This window comes from Acanthaster planci, linkage group LG10 (assembly GCF_054643075.1).
Source record: "Acanthaster planci isolate LZ-2023a linkage group LG10, COTS_SCS, whole genome shotgun sequence".
Taxonomy (NCBI): Eukaryota; Metazoa; Echinodermata; class Asteroidea; order Valvatida; family Acanthasteridae; genus Acanthaster; species Acanthaster planci.
In genome coordinates, this window is record NC_141786.1 from 9,684,977 (window position 1) to 9,704,470 (window position 19,494).

Consider the following 19,494-nt stretch of genomic DNA (forward strand, 5'->3'; position numbering starts at 1 on the left):
TTCTTGCCATGGCACTTTGGCACTTCAAGAGAGACAACTGTAGTCTACTTTTGTTAGATGCCCTCTCTTGAGCCAGAGCACAACTGGGTTGCTGCTCTTCTGCAACCAACAAATGTCACAAACTTAAACCTTTCAACTGACCCAACCTGATGACCTGACCCAACCTGATGACCTGACCCAACCTGACCACCTGACCCAACCTGATGACCTGACCCAACCTGATGACCTGACCCAATCTGATATGACCTGACCCAATCTGATGACCTGTCCCAACTTGACGACCTCTCCCAACTTGATCAGCCTGCTGAGTCATCAGGTAGTTTGCCATTCTGAATCGGGCTTGAACTGCCACGATTTGAACTTCCTGACCTCGCTTGACCCAGCCTGACCTTCAATGACCTGACCCCATAGGATCAACCAAGCCTTACCTTTGCAGGAGGTCCCTCTGGTGTGCCAGCAGTGTGATCAGGTTGCTGATCTTCTGGATCTGCCCTGGGAACAGCATCAGCTGCAGTTCGCTCTTGTCAATCTTCTCCTCAACTTTGACCTTGACCTTTGGCCTCTCTGGCGGGAGCACGACCTTCATGGTGTCCAGGGGCTTGTCTGATGTGGAAATCAAAGAGACAAAGAACATTTTTCTCCCATATCGACATGATATTCAAAATGGTTGCCTTGATGAATTGGCGGCAAAACTATTTTTGCAAATCTAAACATTTCAAGTCAAAGGAGTATTAATCCAGGAAACAGAAGAAGATCTGGCAGGATTTTGGAAAGCACAGGAACAACTCTACCTGGTTCCAGGTTGTCGCCGTTCTCCGCCTGCTGTCCTGACAGGCTGCTGCCCTCCTCGGTGATGGTCGTGGGCTGGTTGAGGGGGGCGGCGTTCTCGTTGTTAAGGCTCCAGTGGGATCCCTTGTGTGACTGGGAGCTCTGACGACCCGTGTGGGAGACCACGGTGCCCGTGTCCATGACGCTGGTCTGCTCTGACTCTCTCATGGCAGCCGCTGGAATAGACATATCGCTTTCATTTTTTCCCAATTTACGAACACAATCTTTTCATTTCCAATTCCTTCAAAGGTCTTTTCAAGATATTTGACTCTTTGTTCCTTTTTCAAAATTTAATTAGTTTCGTTTTGATAACGCTTGATTTACATAGAAGCCATTTGACAAAACATAGGATCACGAAAGTGAAGCACTCCTGAAAAAAAGAGCGGGACCACCGTGTGCCGTGTGACAGTTCCAGCACTGTTTATGGTTTCCACATTTTAACCGAACATTGGACTCGCTTGAGGAGTTATTAATCTACACCTGATTCTTTACCCAGTGGGTCCGGGTCCCTAGACGAGATAGGTTTACCTTCCTTCTTCCTCTTCTCTTTCTCCAGACGCGTCCGCCTCTCGTTCTCATCCTCCACCCCTTTCAGCATCACCACGGCTGCCTGGATGCTGGCCTTCACCTTCTCCAGGGTTTCCTAGAGAAAAAAATTAAAGAGGACATAAACTAATCTCTTAGCCGACCCAGTGGTTCCACATGTCTCTTTGTTAATATGACGATGGTGCTCCAAAATTCAGACCTACATTAGCTACTGTGCAATCAGGGTTGGCTTTGTTTGTTCTTTTTTTTTGTCTTTTCTTAACAATGGAAGATGCAACCCGGCTTCATCATTCTCGCAGATTTCAGGAGACCTGGGGAGAATCAGGGCATCACACGCCACTAGGGGGCGCTATTCATAATTACAGATGTCCAGATTGCACAGACATTCACCCCTCGCCAACTTTTTATCAGGATGGCGTATGCAGAGCTCTTGTAGTTTTTTTCTCTTTTGCAGTACTTTTGAATACAGTTTGGTTGTACGGAAGTTTGAAAAACCTGATGATCCACCTTTTTTTTCCCACAGTGAAAAAGTGGGAGGACGATCCTTGGTCAAAAACGGGGAGTATAAGCCCCCGTCCCCTGAGATTCCTGTCCCTGGAGCTCAGCTGCACATACCCTCATGGCATTCTTGTCTCCGGATTCCATTAGCTTCAGGCACTTCTCCGTCTGCTCGGTGATCTGTATCTGCGTGGCCAGGTGCACCACCTCGGTCACGTGGTCCAGCATCCAGGAAGATGGACCGTGTCGGCCGTCGTACCCACCCTGGCCGCCCCGGCTGTCCTGCGAGTCCCTGGTGCCTGGCCGGTTGGTGCGGCTACCGGTGCGACTGCCTGCTCGGCTACGCGCCGTGCCTACGGTACCGAATCAGAAGCATGACCGTTAAAAACACAAAGATGAAAAATGAATCAACTGGGTTTGGGCAAGGTCAGCTTTAAACAAAGCACCTGATGTCACATGGCCAGTGCGTGTCGGCATAAAGTGCACTGAGTGGCCGGCTAAAGCGTGCCATATATCGATACTCTTAAAATTTAACCAACAAGCTTGCTCACTGTGAGGATGCGCTACGAAATACTGAATCTGGTCTATACACATGGTGTAATGCTACTGAAACATTTTCATGATCCAAATTTGTCTTTGCAAACAGCCTTCAACAAATATTGTTAATTCAAAAGGTGCAATCCTGGATACTCTGCTATTTTCTTTTCAAATTTTTTATCCAAATCACCAGGCTGAAGATCCACTGCTCTCAGTTTTTGTATTTTGTTTTTGTTTACATGTTTACGGAAGTAGAAAGAAACTAACAACTAAAAGTAAACGATTGCCAAGCAGAAAGTTTCAGTTTGTCAGGTAACACACCTTCTGAGAAAACATAATTTCCACATTACAAAAATATATATTTTAGAAGATGCATGTCAACAGATGCGTCATAGAACGCACAGAACTGGGAAGTCCGAAGAAAAAAGAAATTCTTAACGACTTGTTAGATGAAATTAATTTTTTCAAGTCATAATGGTGCTCACGTGAAATGAAATGTACACCAGGAAGTCAGATGGAACAATTCTCAATGCAGTTTGCAAAGGGCACTTTGTCTACAAGAGGCCACTGACCTTTCCTCTCATCTTTGCCGACGGTGACCCGCCTGGCCCCCGCGCTGTGTATCTCCCTCTCTGTCCTGCGGGGCGTGCCGGGAGGCTCCAGGGAGTCATTCCCCAGGGCCGAGGACAGCTGGGTCTGCAGGGTCAGCTTGACCATGGGCAGGAGGTTGCCCAGCCAGTTCTCGATGGGGCCATCGCAGGAGACGATCTGTCGGGGGAGAGTGGAGGGAGGTTGTAAGGGGTGACTGATTCTCAACTACGGCCATGTCCAAATCGACTGACTGCGGCTAGGATTGACATAGGAGCCCGTGGGAAGCGGCCATAGCCGCAGGCAGTGGCTTCCACTGGTAGGCTTTTTCCAGCCGTAGCTATAAAATTCAGATTCAGCCCGTGAATGGCCGGGTTTGTTTCTTGCAATGAGAATGGGCAGGGTTGTGATCAAGATGTGAACTTGAATAATCGGGATTACCACAACAATCTGAAAACCAAAGTCCAGAACTTTTTCAAAACTTTCCAGGACTAAAGTGGGACAATTTCCATGACATCTGAAGCCATTTTGCAGAGAAAAACTGTTTTGTTTTATGAACTGAAAGACTGCCATAGCCACTCTCGACCAATGAGGATACAGCCTGCAAATATATTATTCCATTTTTACATTAAAAGCGGACTGCAACCCACGAAGATAACCCTTTTATGATCTTGATTTCCAAAGCTTTTTCCTGACTTTTCTTCCTTCAACAGGATTCCAATACATCCTGACTTTCCATGACTTTTCCATGACGCTCAACCGGCCACAACCTAGATCTAGCTCTAGACACACGATTGGCCATCATCATTTCAGGCAGGGAGAAAGGTTCCCCCATCTTTCGGCACCGGCTGACCTGTTTGAGTGGCATCTTCTCTCCCATGTTGCTGATGAGACCCGTGATGTTGAAGCTGCACTCGGCCGCCTCCGACTGATTCTCCTCGTACTCCAGGCGGCCCAGGTTCTGCAACAGCTTGGGCAGGTACAGGTTGACCTGGTTCAAGTCATAGCCTGTATAAATCAGCACATGTAGGAACAGAAATAGCAACATACTCTCATGTTGGAATACCGGTATTTATCATCGAACAAACCATGTAGGAAACTGACTAGGTGCTTCAAAATTCATTGTAAAGATGAAAAATTAGAGATTTCCTGGAGCAACTCCTAGAACTAGACCTCTGCTTTGACATGACAACATGGCAATCCTGGGCGAGGCACTGTTTTGTTTAAAAGTTGGACACTCAAGGAAAATAATATCTGGCAAAAACAAGGCCTGGTTTGATCAAGGACCGACTTGTGGTTGGCTCGTGGCGCATCTTGCATATGTGCAGTAAAGTTGAAGTATGAGCAACTCTTAGTCAACCGCTGTCTGGTCATGGGTCAATGACCTCAATTGGTATGGTGATGTCACCATGAGGAAATGGAGGTGGTTGGTTCGTTTAATGTTTTTGGATGAGGTCATGCATAGAATCCCCAGGTCATATAGGCCTTTGGAGAGAAAAAGTGGCAGATGGGCAAAATAACAAAAAAAAAGTGATCAGGATCGGTTATAAGTGACGTGTGACCATTTCCTTTTTTTCGCTGTTACTTCTTATCACTGGTCCCCTCTGCACTGTGCTACTAAGAACAGCTACGGCAACCAACAATGCAACCAAAAGTGGTGGGCTAGTCGCAAATGGTTAACGAGATGAGTCCAACTATCGTCAACTTGTGCGTGTCCAAACAGAGTTTAATCCTTGGACTACAGTTGACTACGGTCCTGGGTCGCAGTTGCCCTGAACTTAAACCAAGATGTACTGACCATTGCAGACGATGTGCAGCACGTCCTCCATGGACAGGAAGTAGAAGCGGGGGAACCGTTGCCGCCTCTTCTCCAGGTACTGGATCAGTGACCGCCGGCACAACTCAAGGTTATTGTTCATCTTCTCCAGGATGTTCAGGATGCCTGCGGGCAAAGGCGAAAGAAGCAGCTGGTGAAAGAGACTAGTCTAGGAAAAGCCATGGAAAGCTCACTGATAGCCACTTTACTACAATACCTGCCTGTAGCCTTCAATCAAGGCCATTACTGTGATCACTGAATTTTCCTTCAGTTGCACACATACAGCATTTAACCCCTTGACGACGGGAATTTCTTCCAGAAAGCCGACTCCAAGAATTCCAGCCTCGCTTGGCCACAAAGGCCACCTGCCAAACCGCAAATTCTCGGTTTGTGGCCCAGCGTGCTCTGCATGCTTTGAATTACACGGTGAAAAGGCTGATTGTTCGGTGGCGTGCAGTTCTACTCACCCTTCCACATTCCCGTTGCCTCTTTTCAAAGAGGGGACTATTGTGAAGCTGGTGATTAAGATGCAAAATCGGTCTTTTCATTTCTGGGCTACGCACAAAGACCAATTACCATATACACAAGAGCCAGAGTCCGCCTTCTTTCACCGTGTTCGCTCGAGCGTGGGCCGAGAATAATAGCTGAAAAGCGGGCTTAGGATCTCAATTTTTACGCCGGCTATAGCCGCTTCCCGACTCGAAGGGATGAAAGAAAGATTAGGAGCTATCTGATTATTACCACCTGCAATGGCCACCCTCAACAATTTGTTCATGGGGATTTTCATGTTTTCTATAATTTTGCTGACAATTTTGGTAACAGTCATCACATTTTACAAAATCAGATGGTGGAAATCCTCAAAGGGAGTGGTCTGGACCTGTGACATGTGTAAGTGGAATCCTGAAATGACAGTTGGTTGAAAGACACTTGCACATCCTATGAATTATTTTCCCTAGTTACAAATCATTCTAACTACCGAGCTATTCAGAATGAGACCATGCCAAAAGGATCGGTTGGGGCATCGCAGTGGCAGACTGGGAAAAGCACTCTCTATTGAATATGCCACCCGTGTGGACTAACATTAGCAGTGTTGAAGTAGACTCCATCAAAAGGCCCTAAAAGTCCATCACAAGGTATCAAGAAATGATTTGAGTCAAAAAACATTTCTACGTCATTGTTCACCCTGTTTCTTATGAATGGACTTCTGCCTTGTGAAAGGACTTGTGATGGACTCTGCTTCAAGATCGAGTATTACTGCCACAATCTCCTTGACTAAAGGCTAACCTGCCTGCATCAAAAAATCCTGAACTAATATCTTAATACAGGTTTGTTGGACCTACGGACCTCTTCTCTGGCAGCATTGCAGGACGTTGGGGTTCTTCTCCGTAGCTCTCATCAGGAGACGGAAGTCCCTGTTAGCTGAGCTGAAGAGTCCTGCCTCATGGCTCAGGGATGCCTTGACATCCGTCCCACTGAAGATCTGTTGAGAGAAAGTCTCGGCAGGATCAATATCAAGTTTAAAACAAACGGTACTTTCTCTGTTTTTTTTCCTCCCAAAGCATGACCATCTCTTTTCTGCATTGTTTATGCTACAGGCGTGAGATTCAAGTTCCTGTCGCAGTTTTCTTCCATTTGTTTTTTATTATGAATCGATCAGTAGGCCGGTCAACCCAGCTGTCAACCTTTTCTCAGGGTATTTGTCACCCTCTATCTCGCTCAAACCTACAGTAACTTCACAAATTTCTCCTGCACTTTCAGCCCCTGTTTGCAACATAGATTCAGTCCTGTGGCATCTGGTGTACATCAATCTGGGTGCTCATTCTTCCCCTGTCTCACTATGTGTGTCAGGCTGTTTGCACCCCGTTTGAACTATTCAGACCTACCGGTGCATGTATCTCTCCTAGTTCCACCCATACTGTCGGCCATATAGACAGCAGAGCTTCTGTGTGGTAGCATCTTATGTCAACTTGCCTATCAACATGTTCCCCTACCGATGCGTCATCATATGTGTCAGGTCATGTGTCACCCTATGCACCCTGCTCAGACCAGTCTCTCCCAGTTCTCCCGATCGCCTCTTACCATGCTTTACTATCTATTTGTCAACCTACGCATCACCCCATCTGTCCCCTTCCCGCCTACCTCCTCCAGCTCCACCCACTTCTCCTGCACCTCCAGCCAGGTGGACAGCACGGCCTCGATGGTCTGCAGTCTCTTCTGCCACTTGGTGACCTCGTCCAGGAAGGATCCTGCCGCGCTGCTGCCCTGCATGCTCTGCAGGGCCACCTGGTGGGACTCCAGCTCCGTGAAGATGGGGTCGGTCTCGTGCAGGAGGAAGATGGCTCCTGAATCCTGCAAGGACGCATGCACGTCAAGAAAGTTTACATCTCGGCATCTGTCTGGTGTGGAGATCTGCACCGAGTGCGGTGTGGCCTCGCGGCTCCGTGCACCAAATCTGCACTTGTGAATTTCTGCACACAGTGGGTGGGAGTCTGGCGTGTCAGGTTTGCTGGGTGCATGTGCCCTTTAAACGAGACATTTGCCCTTTTCAAAAGTGAGCTACTGTGAGCCCCAAGCTGGACCGAGAGAGGGCGCAAGTTCCCTAGCAATGCAGGCTCCTTTGGTAGAGCTGCACTTCGCCAATTCAAAAATGACGACGAAATGCAGGTGTGACAGACGCATCACTACCAACAAAATGAACACTCCCCACCAGCATGGCTCTGAGGGGGTGCTTATGGTCGGGGCAAATATAATGAGCACGTTTGAGGGGAAAGACGGTTTACTGTGTTGAATCAATGAATTCCATCAAAACCTGTAGCACTGAGTTATTTCCTCAAGGAGCTGAAGACGTAAGAGAGCAGGGTAACAGAGACAGAAATACAAAGCACTTTGGTCAGAAAAAAAATAACAAGTACTGTATCAATTCCCTGCACCATAGGCAAATATTTGAAAATCACTCAAACAGTTTGTCCAAATTATTTGAAACCTGTTAAAAAAAAAGAAACTATAAAATGCAAATGAAAAATATTATCTAATAATTTTCAAAATTCATCGTTAAATATGTTCTTTCCTTTTTCTTCTGTTTTGGGTAATATTTTCTCAGGATGGCAAATGTAAACACTGCTAGGCTTTTAACTTTGCTTCACTCACTCTCTTTTTTGATTGGACTATAGAGCATGACATCATTCCCAAATCAGTAGCTGCTCAACCTCACTATCCATCCGGACAACAGCAGGACTCTGCTCAACCTAACTATCCATCCGGACTACAGCAGGACTCTGCTCAACCTCACTATCCGTCCTGACTACAGCAGGACTCTGCTCAACCTCACTATCCATCCTTACTACGGCAGGACTCTGCTCAACCTCACTGTCCATCCTGACTACAGCAGGACTCTGCTCAACCTCACTATCCATCCTGACTACAGCAGGACTCTGCTCAACCTCACTATCCATCCTGACTACAGCAGGACTCTGCTCAACCTCACTATCCATCCTGACTACAGCAGGACTCTGCTCAACCTGACTATCCATCCTGACTACAGCAGGACTCTGCTCAACCTCACTATCCACCCTGACTACAGCAGGACTCTGCTCAACCTCACTATCCATCCGGACTACAGCAGGACTCTGCTCAACCTCACTATCCATCCTGACTACAGCAGGACTCTGCTCAACCTCACTATCCGTCCTGACTACAGCAGGACTCTGCTCAACCTCTCTATCCATCCTGACTACAGCAGGACTCTGCTCAACCTCACTATCCATCCTGACTACAGCAGGACTCTGCTCAACCTGACTATCCACCCTGACTACAGCAGGACTCTGCTCAACCTCACTATCCATCCTTACTACGGCAGGACTCTGCTCAACCTCACTATCCATCCGGACTACAGCAGGACTCTGCTCAACCTCACTATCCATCCTGACTACAGCAGGACTCTGCTCAACCTCACTATCCATCCTGACTACAGCAAGACTCTGCTCAACCTCACTATCCATCCTGACTGCAGCAGGACTCTGCTCAACCTCACTATCCATCCTGACTACAGCAGGACTCTGCTCAACCTCACTATCCATCCTGACTACAGCAGGACTCTGCTCAACCTCACTATCCATCCTGACTACAGCAGGACTCTGCTCAACCTCACTATCCATCCTGACTACAGCAGGACTCTGCTCAACCTCACTATCCATCCGGACTACAGCAGGACTCTGCTCAACCTCACTATCCATCCTGACTGCAGCAGGACTCTGCTCAACCTCACTATCCGTCCTGACTACAGCAGGACTCTGCTCAACCTCTCTATCCACCCTGACTACAGCTGGACTCTGCTCAACCTGACTATCCATCCTGACTACAGCAGGACTCTGCTCAACCTCTCTATCCATCCTGACTAGAAGTGCCTGTGTCTAGCGGGAACGAGCATGTGAGCGCACACATGGGGTGCTCTCGCCAAAGGAACATCAGTGCTACATGCAGACTTTTGTTTCCTCACAGAGTGTGGGCTTGAGACGCCTTTCCATATGTACGTTTTTATGGTGCGTTGCATACGCGATGTGTTCACACGTTTCACTTTCACGGACACAAAAATTGACCCCATTGTAAGGCACAATACATGTGTGCATTGCGTTCGGCTGTCGAAATCGTCCCAAGAGTGATTTTGACAGATGCGTAACACTTGGCGCAAGTGTTGACGTGCATATGGAAAGGCACCTTTACTTGATTGTTGACATTGTGTGCAATGTTGTAGTCGAGAGTCGAGAGCACTTTGATCATACGAGACCAACACAAGACCTCCAGTCTGATTTCAAGCCACAAGCTATTCAAATGAACTGCAACAAAAGCATTCCTTTGTCATTTTCACCTTGTTACTTGTGACTGGTCTTGAGACTGGTCTTGTGACTGGTCTTGTGACCTGTCTTGTGACTGGTCTTTTGACTGGTCTTGAAACTGGTCTTGTGACTGGTCTTGAGACTGGTCTTGTGACTGGTCTTGTGACTGGTCTTGAGACTGGTCTTGTGACTGTCTTGTGACTGGTCTTGAGACTGGTCTTGTGATGGTCTCGACCACAATTACACTGACTGTGTGTCACTGGACATGCCGGAGGGTGTGTCTATCACAGCATCATGCAATACAGTGTAGAGTACACAGCATAATGATCTACCGGTACATGTACCATGGGTGGCTCAAACACCGACAACGTCAGCACTGGTCAGGGGTGAGATTGACCAATGATAAAAATAGCTAAAAACAACTGAAAAAAGGCACAAAGAAGCTGAACTGTGAAAATCTCCTATACTTTTGTAAACAGCCAGTGAGGAAAAAAAAGCTGAAATCCAAAACAAAAAAGCCTGAAATCAGCTAAAAAGCTGAGAAATCTCATCCCTGATTGGTGGATTTTCAGACCTTGTAAAACACTCGGCCTTGAGATTTTGGCGTGAGTGTGCAATTAAGCATACTCACAGGCAGCGTGCGCCATCTCCAACAGCCACGCTTTTTGGGGGATTTGCTGAAATGCTTTCCCCTATCTTTCCCTTACTTTGGTGATCAGGACAATAGAGACAGAATGTGATAGCAAGTTGAACAAAGGAGTTGGGCAGGCCAAGTCGGCGAAGCAGAGCTCAAACTGAAAGCTGAGAAGTGTTTTTAGGTCCAATTCTTGAAGGTAAAATGTAGGTCAGGTGTTTAATTCTTTAATACATTTTCCAGTTCTTTATAAAATCCCCTCATCTGACTTAAAATAACAGATGTACTGCACTTTCTGTGCCTTCAACAAGTGTGAAGAGATTCACTGATAATTTTTTGCAACTGATCAACGCTCTCCAAATCTATCAACCCCCCAGCTTCAGATTATTAATCCAGTATCATTTCACATTCATAAACACGTGTACCTCCGACACTGTATCCGTTCTTAGTTGAGTGCCTGTCACGTCGGTGGTTTTTGACGGATGACAAAGGTACCAACTGGTTCTAATCACTTTCCCGGTTTCATATGAAATTTTGACTCTCTTCACTAGATTGTAATTGGAGTCAGGTTGGCGTAGTGGTTCCTTTTTTGCCTTGCACCTATAAGACCCGGGTTCGATTCCCAGCTCGGCCCACATGCAGATTGGGTCTTCAGTCCCTACCTGATTTTGTGGGTTTCACTCAGAATATTTTTCTGGGGTTTTCCTCCAACCTCTATGACTATAACTGCTTTTCACTGTCTACCTCTCTACAGGTTTCTGCAGGATAGCGAGCTTACAATGCCTAGAGTGCTTTTGAGGAATCCTTGGTGTCATTACCAGAAATTTAATAAAAATAATAACACTAAAATCAAGTATAATTCATCATGTAGGCATGCGCTGTACAGTCAATGGGTCAGTGCTTCCTTGAAAGCCAAAATGTTACTTCACTTGTGAGGTTTGCACTTTCCGTACGATGTTTCTCTCACTCTTACTTTGCAAAAGTGGACAGAAATACTACCAGGGTGCACTTGCAAAAATTGACCAAAAAATAGTAGAAAGATGCACTGCAAATTTTGCAAAGATTTTGCAATCGATAAAAAGAGCTGTATTTAGCTGGGGAGGTGCATGCAGCGGAAAAGGAAAGCAGGTGAACTGGCGGCACATGCTCAGAGGTTTCTTGTGGCAAGCAAAGAAGGACATGCGGAAGGATGAGAAGCCAGTGAAACGGCCGCTGTCGTACTTACAATGAGTTCAAAAAGCGCTTCGGTGTCCTTGCGGAAGAATGGAAATGGAAAAGTTCAAGAATAATTTCAGTCGTTGTGTGGAAATTCCTAAGCCTGTCCACATATAGATACAGTCCAGTACAAGCATTTTAAAACCCTTCTGAGAGGTCAAAACCACAAGGTATATTTGTGTCCACGCTTTCCTAATGTCACTGTCAAACTTTAGATTTCCAACATGCATCTGTCTCTTGGATTAATAGCAAGAAAGAGCAACATCAAAACGACATCAAATTATCTAAAAAACAAATATCAGTTAAAAACAAAGACTTGTGTAAGAACTTGACCTCCTAAAAATTGATTGAACGTGATAGAACATGAAGGAATTACCTCTAAGTTCTTGACCAGAATACAGGGGAACCCGACCAGATATCTTGATTGTACCTGGTTGAGGAATTTCAAAGTTGCTCTCCTTTCTGTTTTTGGCTTACCTCTCCCAGGTTGAGCAGGGATGCCGGGAGAGAGGAGACGCTAGCCCTTTTGGTCCGGCCTCCCGTACCGATGGTGAAGGAGGACATCCGACTCTGAGCTCGGCGGCCGCCGGACGGCACCAGTCCCTTGACGGTGCCAGCGTCGCTCTGGGAGTACTCGCTCTTAGTGTCCGTCTCCTTGGGGGAAGAAAAATCAAAATATGGAAATCGGTCTTGATACCGAAAGAACGTCAGTTGTGGCTGAGATAGAAGAAGAGCTCCTTCAAACCAGAAATCACTGCCTTGCAACTTTATATACCAGGTAAAACTAGCTGGGAACCAGTCAAAAACAATGCACAGCAAATGACGTTTTGCCTGGTACCCTGATCACCTAGGGAAAACCTTTTTGTGTCTAGCACAATTCTGTTTGTATACTGCCAATCGGGTCAAAAATAACACAGGCTTCCAAGGCCATGTGTACATCCACGATCACCAGGAGGATTTGCCGTATTTGCAGTCAGCAAAGGACAGGGAACAGCTCTGCACAGAGAATCACTTGCGGCTGCAGAACGTCTCTTGTGGGTGATATGCCTCACCTCTTTGTCGGGTTTGTCGCTGCCCGCTCCGCTGATGACCCTGACGTGGGGTCTCAGCTCAAAGATCTTACTCAGCCAGATCTCCTCGTATGTCTTCAGGGCACTCTCGATGGTGACGTCTTTCACGGCACGCTGGACAATGGCCCGGACCTCATCAACATGGTCTGACGAGGAGAATACAGACAATAGAACAGCACAGTGATACAGTGTAAGAAATAATACCAGAGGTTCACTTATTTTTTTCCTTTTCTTTCGTGATTTGAGTTTGATTTGATTGATTAAATAAATTAGACGTAATGACTGTAGATATGTAAACCAACACGAAAATAACAAAAACAAGCTACTAGTAGACAGGACATGTTGTGAGTTCCTAAACGTTTCAAAGTTTGTCCAATCCCCAAATAGTACATCATACAGTACCTGTGTACCTTCGTGCTTGGCGGGTCTAAAGCGTACGTTTTAAGACCAGCTCAGGAGAATGAACGCAACTAATGCCCGAGCCGCAAGCTAGGGCATTATCAGCGTTCGTTCTCCTGACCAAGCATATATCTATTTCCATTCACAAACACCGTTTTAGTCAGAGAGTCAAAAGAAGTCAATATACGATAAATTTCAAAGGATTTTACTTTCATTTCCCCGAATAAACCCGTCCATTTGATGGTACATGTATATTCCTTGTGCAAGTAGTCCAAAAGAATCTCCTTATATGGACTTGGCGCACACGGCGAGTTCTGCGTGCCGCGACACACACAGACTCTTGACCAATAAGAATGGCTTAAACTGTCTCGTATCCAGATGCCAGCACGCCTTTACGCAGCGGGCATTATCAAATCGCAGTGGGCATTATCAAATGTTAATACACGGTCACATTGCGCGTATTTGAATATGGAAACTGTCTGAGGTATTTATGGAGAAGAAATAGATGAAAGTCGATGTACCTGGTCAGTCTTTGAAGATAAAATTTCCTTGATTTAATGCCTGATGACATCATCATGATGTCAGAAACATGCATATTGGGATCAGGACCAATGCTCAAGCCAAGTTTGAAGTTGATACCTTGTACAGGCTATTAAGAACAAGTCCCGAAGATTTGTTGTCCAAAAAAAACCCTAAAAAAATGAAACAAGAACAAAAAAAACCGACAGTGAAATTCCAGCAAAATGTCAGCTCAACGTGAAACCAAGCCACAAGGTTCTGTCCATTTGCCACTATTTTCAAATTTGAAAGACAGCGCTTAATTGGGGAATGTTACAATTCTCCCTAAACACCTGACTCACTCTGAAGGCCCAGCTGCAGGAGCTGACCCAAGGTCATCCTCTTCAGGTTCTCGTTGTCGATGAGCAGGGCGCCCCCGGTCACGCGCACCAGCTGCTTCCAGTGCCTGGTCCGCATGGCCGGGTTGCTCAGGTCTTCGATGAGCGGCAAGCAAGCCTAAAAATACACCCAAAACAAAATCTCAATCTGATAAAAACTAACTGAGATGTAGGCATCCTCTGTGAAAAGCCCCCATATGTCCAAGTCTTTGCCTATCTCATCCACATAGCACTAATCCTAAGAGTACTGCTACATAATTTTACCATCGGCTACCAGGTTTACAACTTAGCTGTTGGTCTCAAGGAAAGCCACTCTAAAGATGCATTCCTGCAGCTTACCATAAGAACTCCAGTTTAGTGGGCCTCCTTACCTAATGCTTCAAGTTTCTCCAAATGGTTGTATGTGCCCTCCATCAGGTTGGTTCACAAGCTGCTCGTATCTGTTCATTAACCCTGTCTTCCAACAATCTTAATACCTGTATGATCGAGATGCTGTCTCCTAGCGCCAGGGAGATGCCTCATTGGTGTGTGGGCCTCCTCTGGCAAGCCCCTCAAGTTCTCCAAGCATCTTCATTTTGCCTACTTCCTCCTTATCCCTCTTCCTAAAATCATCCCCTTAATCCTCCACCCATCCACGCTACCTGTACAATGATCAGGATGCTGTCCTCCAGCCCCAGGTAGACGTCCCAGTAGTGGGCCTCCTCAGGCAAATCCCTGACCTTCTCCAGGTCCTGGGGTGACTACCTTTTGCACCCATCAGCCTCATCCCTCTTTCCTCTACCATCTACCAAACCCTTTATCGACCTAACCCACCTGTACATGTATGATCAAGATGCTGTCCTCCAGCCCCAGGTAGACGTCCCAGTAGTGGGCCTCCTCGGGCAAATCCCTGAACTTCTCCAGGTCCTTGGGCGACTACCTTTTGCACCCATCAGCCTCATCCCTCTTTCCTCTACCATCAACCAAACCCTCTATCCACCTAACCTACCTGTATGATCAAGATGCTGTCCTCCAGCCCCAGGTAGACGTCCCAGTAGTGGGCCTCCTCAGGCAAATGCCTGACCTTCTCTAAGTCCTTGGGTGACTACCTTTTGCACCCATCAGCCTCATCCCTCTTTCCTCTACCATCAACCAAACCCTCTATCCACCTAACCTACCTGTATGATCAAGATGCTGTCCTCCAGCCCCAGGTAGACGTCCCAGTAGTGGGCCTCCTCAGGCAAATCCCTGACCTTCTCCAGGTCCTTGGGTGACTACCTTTTGCACCCATCAGCCTCATCCCTCTTTCCTCCACCATCTGCCAAACCCTCTATCCACCTAACCTACCTGTATGATCAAGATGCTGTCCTCCAGCCCCAGGTAGACGTCCCAGTAGTGGGCCTCCTCGGGCAATCCCCTGACCCTCTCCAGCTGGTCGTTGGTCACCTCCCTCAGGTACTTGGTGTTCATCTTCTGCCAGGACTCCTGCTTCCACTCCTCCTGCTGGCCCTGGATGGTCTCCACCGTGTCCCAGACCAGCTTCAGGTTGCGCAGCTCATGTCGGCATCTGTAAGCAAAAGGCATGACACAACATCAGTCTTGTGTTTGTTTCCTCCCCACACAAATTAAACTTACAGATAAAAATGATAAATGTCATCACACCTGAATCATTTTATAATACAAAACGATTCAGGTGTGATCAAATTTTTGTGCTACAATTTTTTCCTCGGGGAGCAGACACTGGCCACTATAAGAAACATGACAAAGTCCATAAGACATTATCGGCATAAAGCACTAAAATGGGACGCCAATTTGAACTGGGATGTGTAGTGCAGACGAATGGAGTAAGCACATAAGTTGGTTTGCGCGCTGGTTCTCACACTGATGCCTCTCACGCGCATAATTGTGCATGTGACGTATTCACTTGGGTACTCTCTAGCTTTTAAATTATGTCGTGATGTCGGCAGAGGCCTGCTGTAGCAGTCTTCCTAAAACTCCATTCCCTCCATGGGGATAGTTTATCTCAGAGAAGTTAGAATACGGATGTTCAATTCTACACTGATCAGTGATCACAGTTTACAGGAACACGGGGGGAATCGACAGAGAGATTTCTAGACTTACTCAGGCAGGACAGTGAAGTTGACCACCGCCGTCTCAAGCAGCTCTTGCAGCTCAATAAGGTCCTTGAGGTAAGAAGCAACTATCCAGCATTAATGGCATCTAGCTAATTTAAGACCTAAATGAGGTCCTTGAGGCAAGAATCAACTATCCAGCATTAATGGCATGTAGCTAATTTAAGACCTCAATGAGGTCCTTGAGGCAAGAATCAACTATCCAGCATTAATGGCATGTAGCTAATTTAAGACCTCGATGAGGTCCTTGAGGCAAGAATCAACTATCCAGCATTAATGGCATGTAGCTAATTTCAGACCTCGATGAGGTCCTTGAGGCAAGAATCAACTATCCAGCAGTAATGGCGTATAGCTAATTTCAGACCTATTTTACATCATTATTCCGAGGGTAATAAGACAGGACCAAATCAATTTTTGAAGATTGCTCCAAAGACATATGCACTTTCAAGTTGCTACCTGTTATTCAAGGCAGTGCCGTCTCAAAAGTGAAACAAGACGACTTCTAATCTCTAGTCTAATTTCAAGACATGCAAAGGGCCTTCTTTCTACATTTCCAAGGAACAAATTGACTACAACTACAGTCTGCTGGCCACTGTGAATCAAACCATGCATTAATTTGGTTGAACTCAAGAGGATGCAAATAGAAAGCAAGAGCAATAAAGCCAAGACATTCCTCAAGAGACAGACTACTGACAACCTCAAAAGCATGGAAACATAAAGAACATTTCAAATGTTTCATGTTAAGATATATGTAAGTTATGACCATGTACGGCATGTGCTTCGGCAGTGTAATTACCCTTCCCCAATACGGCCGTTTCACAATAGGGCGCCTCCTAGAGTTTGCAATGCATTGGCCAATCACAGCGCTCGAAATTTGTCGACCCTTTCTAAACGCGCTTTGGGTCGACAACTTTCACGCATTGTGATTGGCCAATGTGTTGCAAACTCTTGGTGGCGCCTTGTTGTGAAACGGCCGTATTCCACGGATTCACAAACTGTTGTACAGGTCTAAAAATTCAGAGATCTATCTCTTTCTGGCCTAATCTCGAAATCAAGCATCGCCTATCACAAATATAAAATTGGAAGTGTTAAAAGTTCTAGATCTCTTTGACAAATGGATACATGTAGAGGTGTACAGTGAATTCAAATTGAGGCTCACATGCAACTTTCAGCAAAGGCACGAAAGCCATGAACTGGGTTTATCCCCGAGAATGATAAGCCCTACACACAGAGCTTAGCCACACAAAGAACAAAATGAAGTCATTAATAGATAAATAGCCTGCCATGCATTGGACAGCAGAACGAATGCAGTCTAGATGGATCCTATGTACAGTTTGGTTGAAGAAGAACACAGAATTGCAGCCAAATCGAATTTGTGAAGGTCTTGCAGCCTTAAAGGACATGAAGGATTTATCGACTACAAATTTAAATTCACGTTTTTACAATGCCATGCAATGCAGTATACAGAAAAAGAGCAGCATCACGTAAACTGAAATTCTAAAGATAATCTGGCCAAATCTACAAGTTCTAGAAGCAACATCATCCCACGCCATGCATATGAAACAATGCTCACCCGCCCTCCTAGAAAGCTATTCATAACCTGCTTGGAGGCATGCGTAATGTATATTAATAATCATGACATCATTAGTATTTTGGAATTATTCATGGTTCCTTCATGAATATGGATGAGAGAACTACGTCAACACTTTGGCCATGATTAAAGCTTGACATTTGCAGACTCTAGGCTGTGACTATTTGATATGCATGTTCATAAATATTCATGATGAAAAGCTTGTGGATGATTGTGGGCAAGGACTGATTTTATAAACGGGGGGTGCAGGGAACTAGAATAAATTCAACAATGCTATAATGAGTTAAACTAATGAAGTTATTTTCCAGTGCAGCACGTTTGGAAATTTCACAAAACTTTAATTGAAATAAAACAAAAGTTAACTGATGTTTCAAAATATTAGAATCTTTGAGTTTCTTAATTTTTTCAAATTTACAGTAGAAACAAAGTCAGAAAACAAGAAGTGCATTTTTTGGGCTGACTGTAAATTTTCATTATCCAATACTTATGACATCAAAAAATTACTAAAAAGTCAACGAGATGGATCAAAAACAAATCACCCAATTTGAATTATTCATAATAAAGCATCTGAATAATTCATGAACACAGTGAGTCACCTGAGCTTCGTTGTCCAGTTTTTCCAGCAGCTGCATGAACCTGGCGATCTCCTTGAAAGCAGCCTGGATCTGGCAGTCATAGGTGTAGATCTCTGAGGAGGAGAGCGCCCTCTGGAGGGTCTCCACTCGCTCGCCAAAAGAGGCAAGGTCCTGAAAAAGTGCAAAATAGTATTCAATAGATTAGAAATAGTATTCAGCCAGTTTGGTTGGGCCTAGGGTGAGCTGAATATTCGAATAATTGAATATTAGGTATTTCATTTCAAATATTCAAATTATGGAATATATAAATATTTTAGTTTCAAAATTGAATATTCAGAGTTGAAAATCCTTGAAATAAATGGAAGATAATTCCATTATATTGGATCCAAAGTTATGTTCTACATGTAAAAAAGGTGTAAACGTTAATTCAAAGCCAGCGGATGCCTTTGCCCAACGATATGGACAATGGGATAAATCACCACTTAGGAAACACCTGTCCTGAAAAGTGCATCTTTTTAGAGTTTGAATATTCCAATGTTCAATCATCTCAAACGGTCTCCTTAAACAGCTGGATGTTGAGCCCCCTAAAACGGCAAAGTACTTCCAGCCACTTTACATGTCTTCCCTCTATAAAGGCCCAGCCTTTGTTTAGACAGACACCTTTAGACATGAAGTCGTTCCAGCAAACTAGAGCAGGTCAAGGATTGACCCTAAACTCCGCATCCTAAATCGTGTCTCTAAGTATCCAGCATTCAGGGTGCTAGCCGCCAGCCTTTGTTGGTCTTGAGGTTGTTCGAGCAATGACGGACCCACTGCCTAAGAGTGAGGCCTGAGCCTAAATCGTACCTTTCTACTCCACACCCTTAATATTGTAACTTTAAGAGACTTACTCTTAATGTTAAGTCCTTGCAAAATCCTCCTAACTATGCGGCCTTAGTACCTCTGTCTTGCCAGTTGTACTGGTATTTTGGTCTTGAGGCACTGGTGCAACTCCACACAGTACCTCAGTCCAGTTCAGCATCTTACCTTGGTAGGACCGACCCAACTGTTCTGTTTTACAGGCCAAGCCTGTTTAACTCTTAAACGACACGTCGCTTTTGAAGTTTAATAAATACCGCTTTGTTTTCCCACTCAACTTTTAACGACCATCTCTTGGGCACCTTACCTTTATCATTATGGTCAATTCCTCTAGTATCCGTGGTCCTAATTTCCCACTAGCCTGCAACATTTTGGTTTTGAGGTTGTTAAAGTAACGTGTTGCTGTTCATAGAGAGACCAGAGCCTCAATGGCACCTTTTTATTCGCAACTCCTGACACTATACTTTTTCGAGACTGTCTCTGAGAGCATCTCACCTTTG

The 19,494-nt window shown here is 45.4% G+C and overlaps 1 protein-coding gene across 1 annotated transcript in view; it reads right to left on the reverse strand.

The window, feature by feature from the left end:
• LOC147797740 (dynein beta chain, ciliary-like) overlaps positions 1-19,310 on the reverse strand; it is a 57,890-nt gene extending 38,580 nt beyond the window's left edge. Inside the window, exons 1-17 of the mRNA XM_087142477.1 lie at positions 19,302-19,310; positions 18,158-18,307; positions 15,960-16,021; positions 15,186-15,405; positions 13,824-13,977; positions 12,547-12,710; positions 11,972-12,148; positions 11,505-11,531; positions 6,953-7,162; positions 6,158-6,293; positions 4,796-4,939; positions 3,851-4,005; positions 2,982-3,177; positions 1,990-2,225; positions 1,357-1,471; positions 792-1,004; positions 429-603 (exon numbers count right to left, since the gene is read on the reverse strand). Coding sequence (XP_086998603.1) covers positions 429-603; positions 792-1,004; positions 1,357-1,471; positions 1,990-2,225; positions 2,982-3,177; positions 3,851-4,005; positions 4,796-4,939; positions 6,158-6,293; positions 6,953-7,162; positions 11,505-11,531; positions 11,972-12,148; positions 12,547-12,710; positions 13,824-13,977; positions 15,186-15,405; positions 15,960-16,021; positions 18,158-18,307; positions 19,302-19,310 — 2,543 coding nt within the window. The remainder of the gene's footprint in view (positions 1-428; positions 604-791; positions 1,005-1,356; positions 1,472-1,989; positions 2,226-2,981; positions 3,178-3,850; positions 4,006-4,795; positions 4,940-6,157; positions 6,294-6,952; positions 7,163-11,504; positions 11,532-11,971; positions 12,149-12,546; positions 12,711-13,823; positions 13,978-15,185; positions 15,406-15,959; positions 16,022-18,157; positions 18,308-19,301) is intronic.
• Between the last annotated feature and the right edge of the window lie 184 nt (positions 19,311-19,494).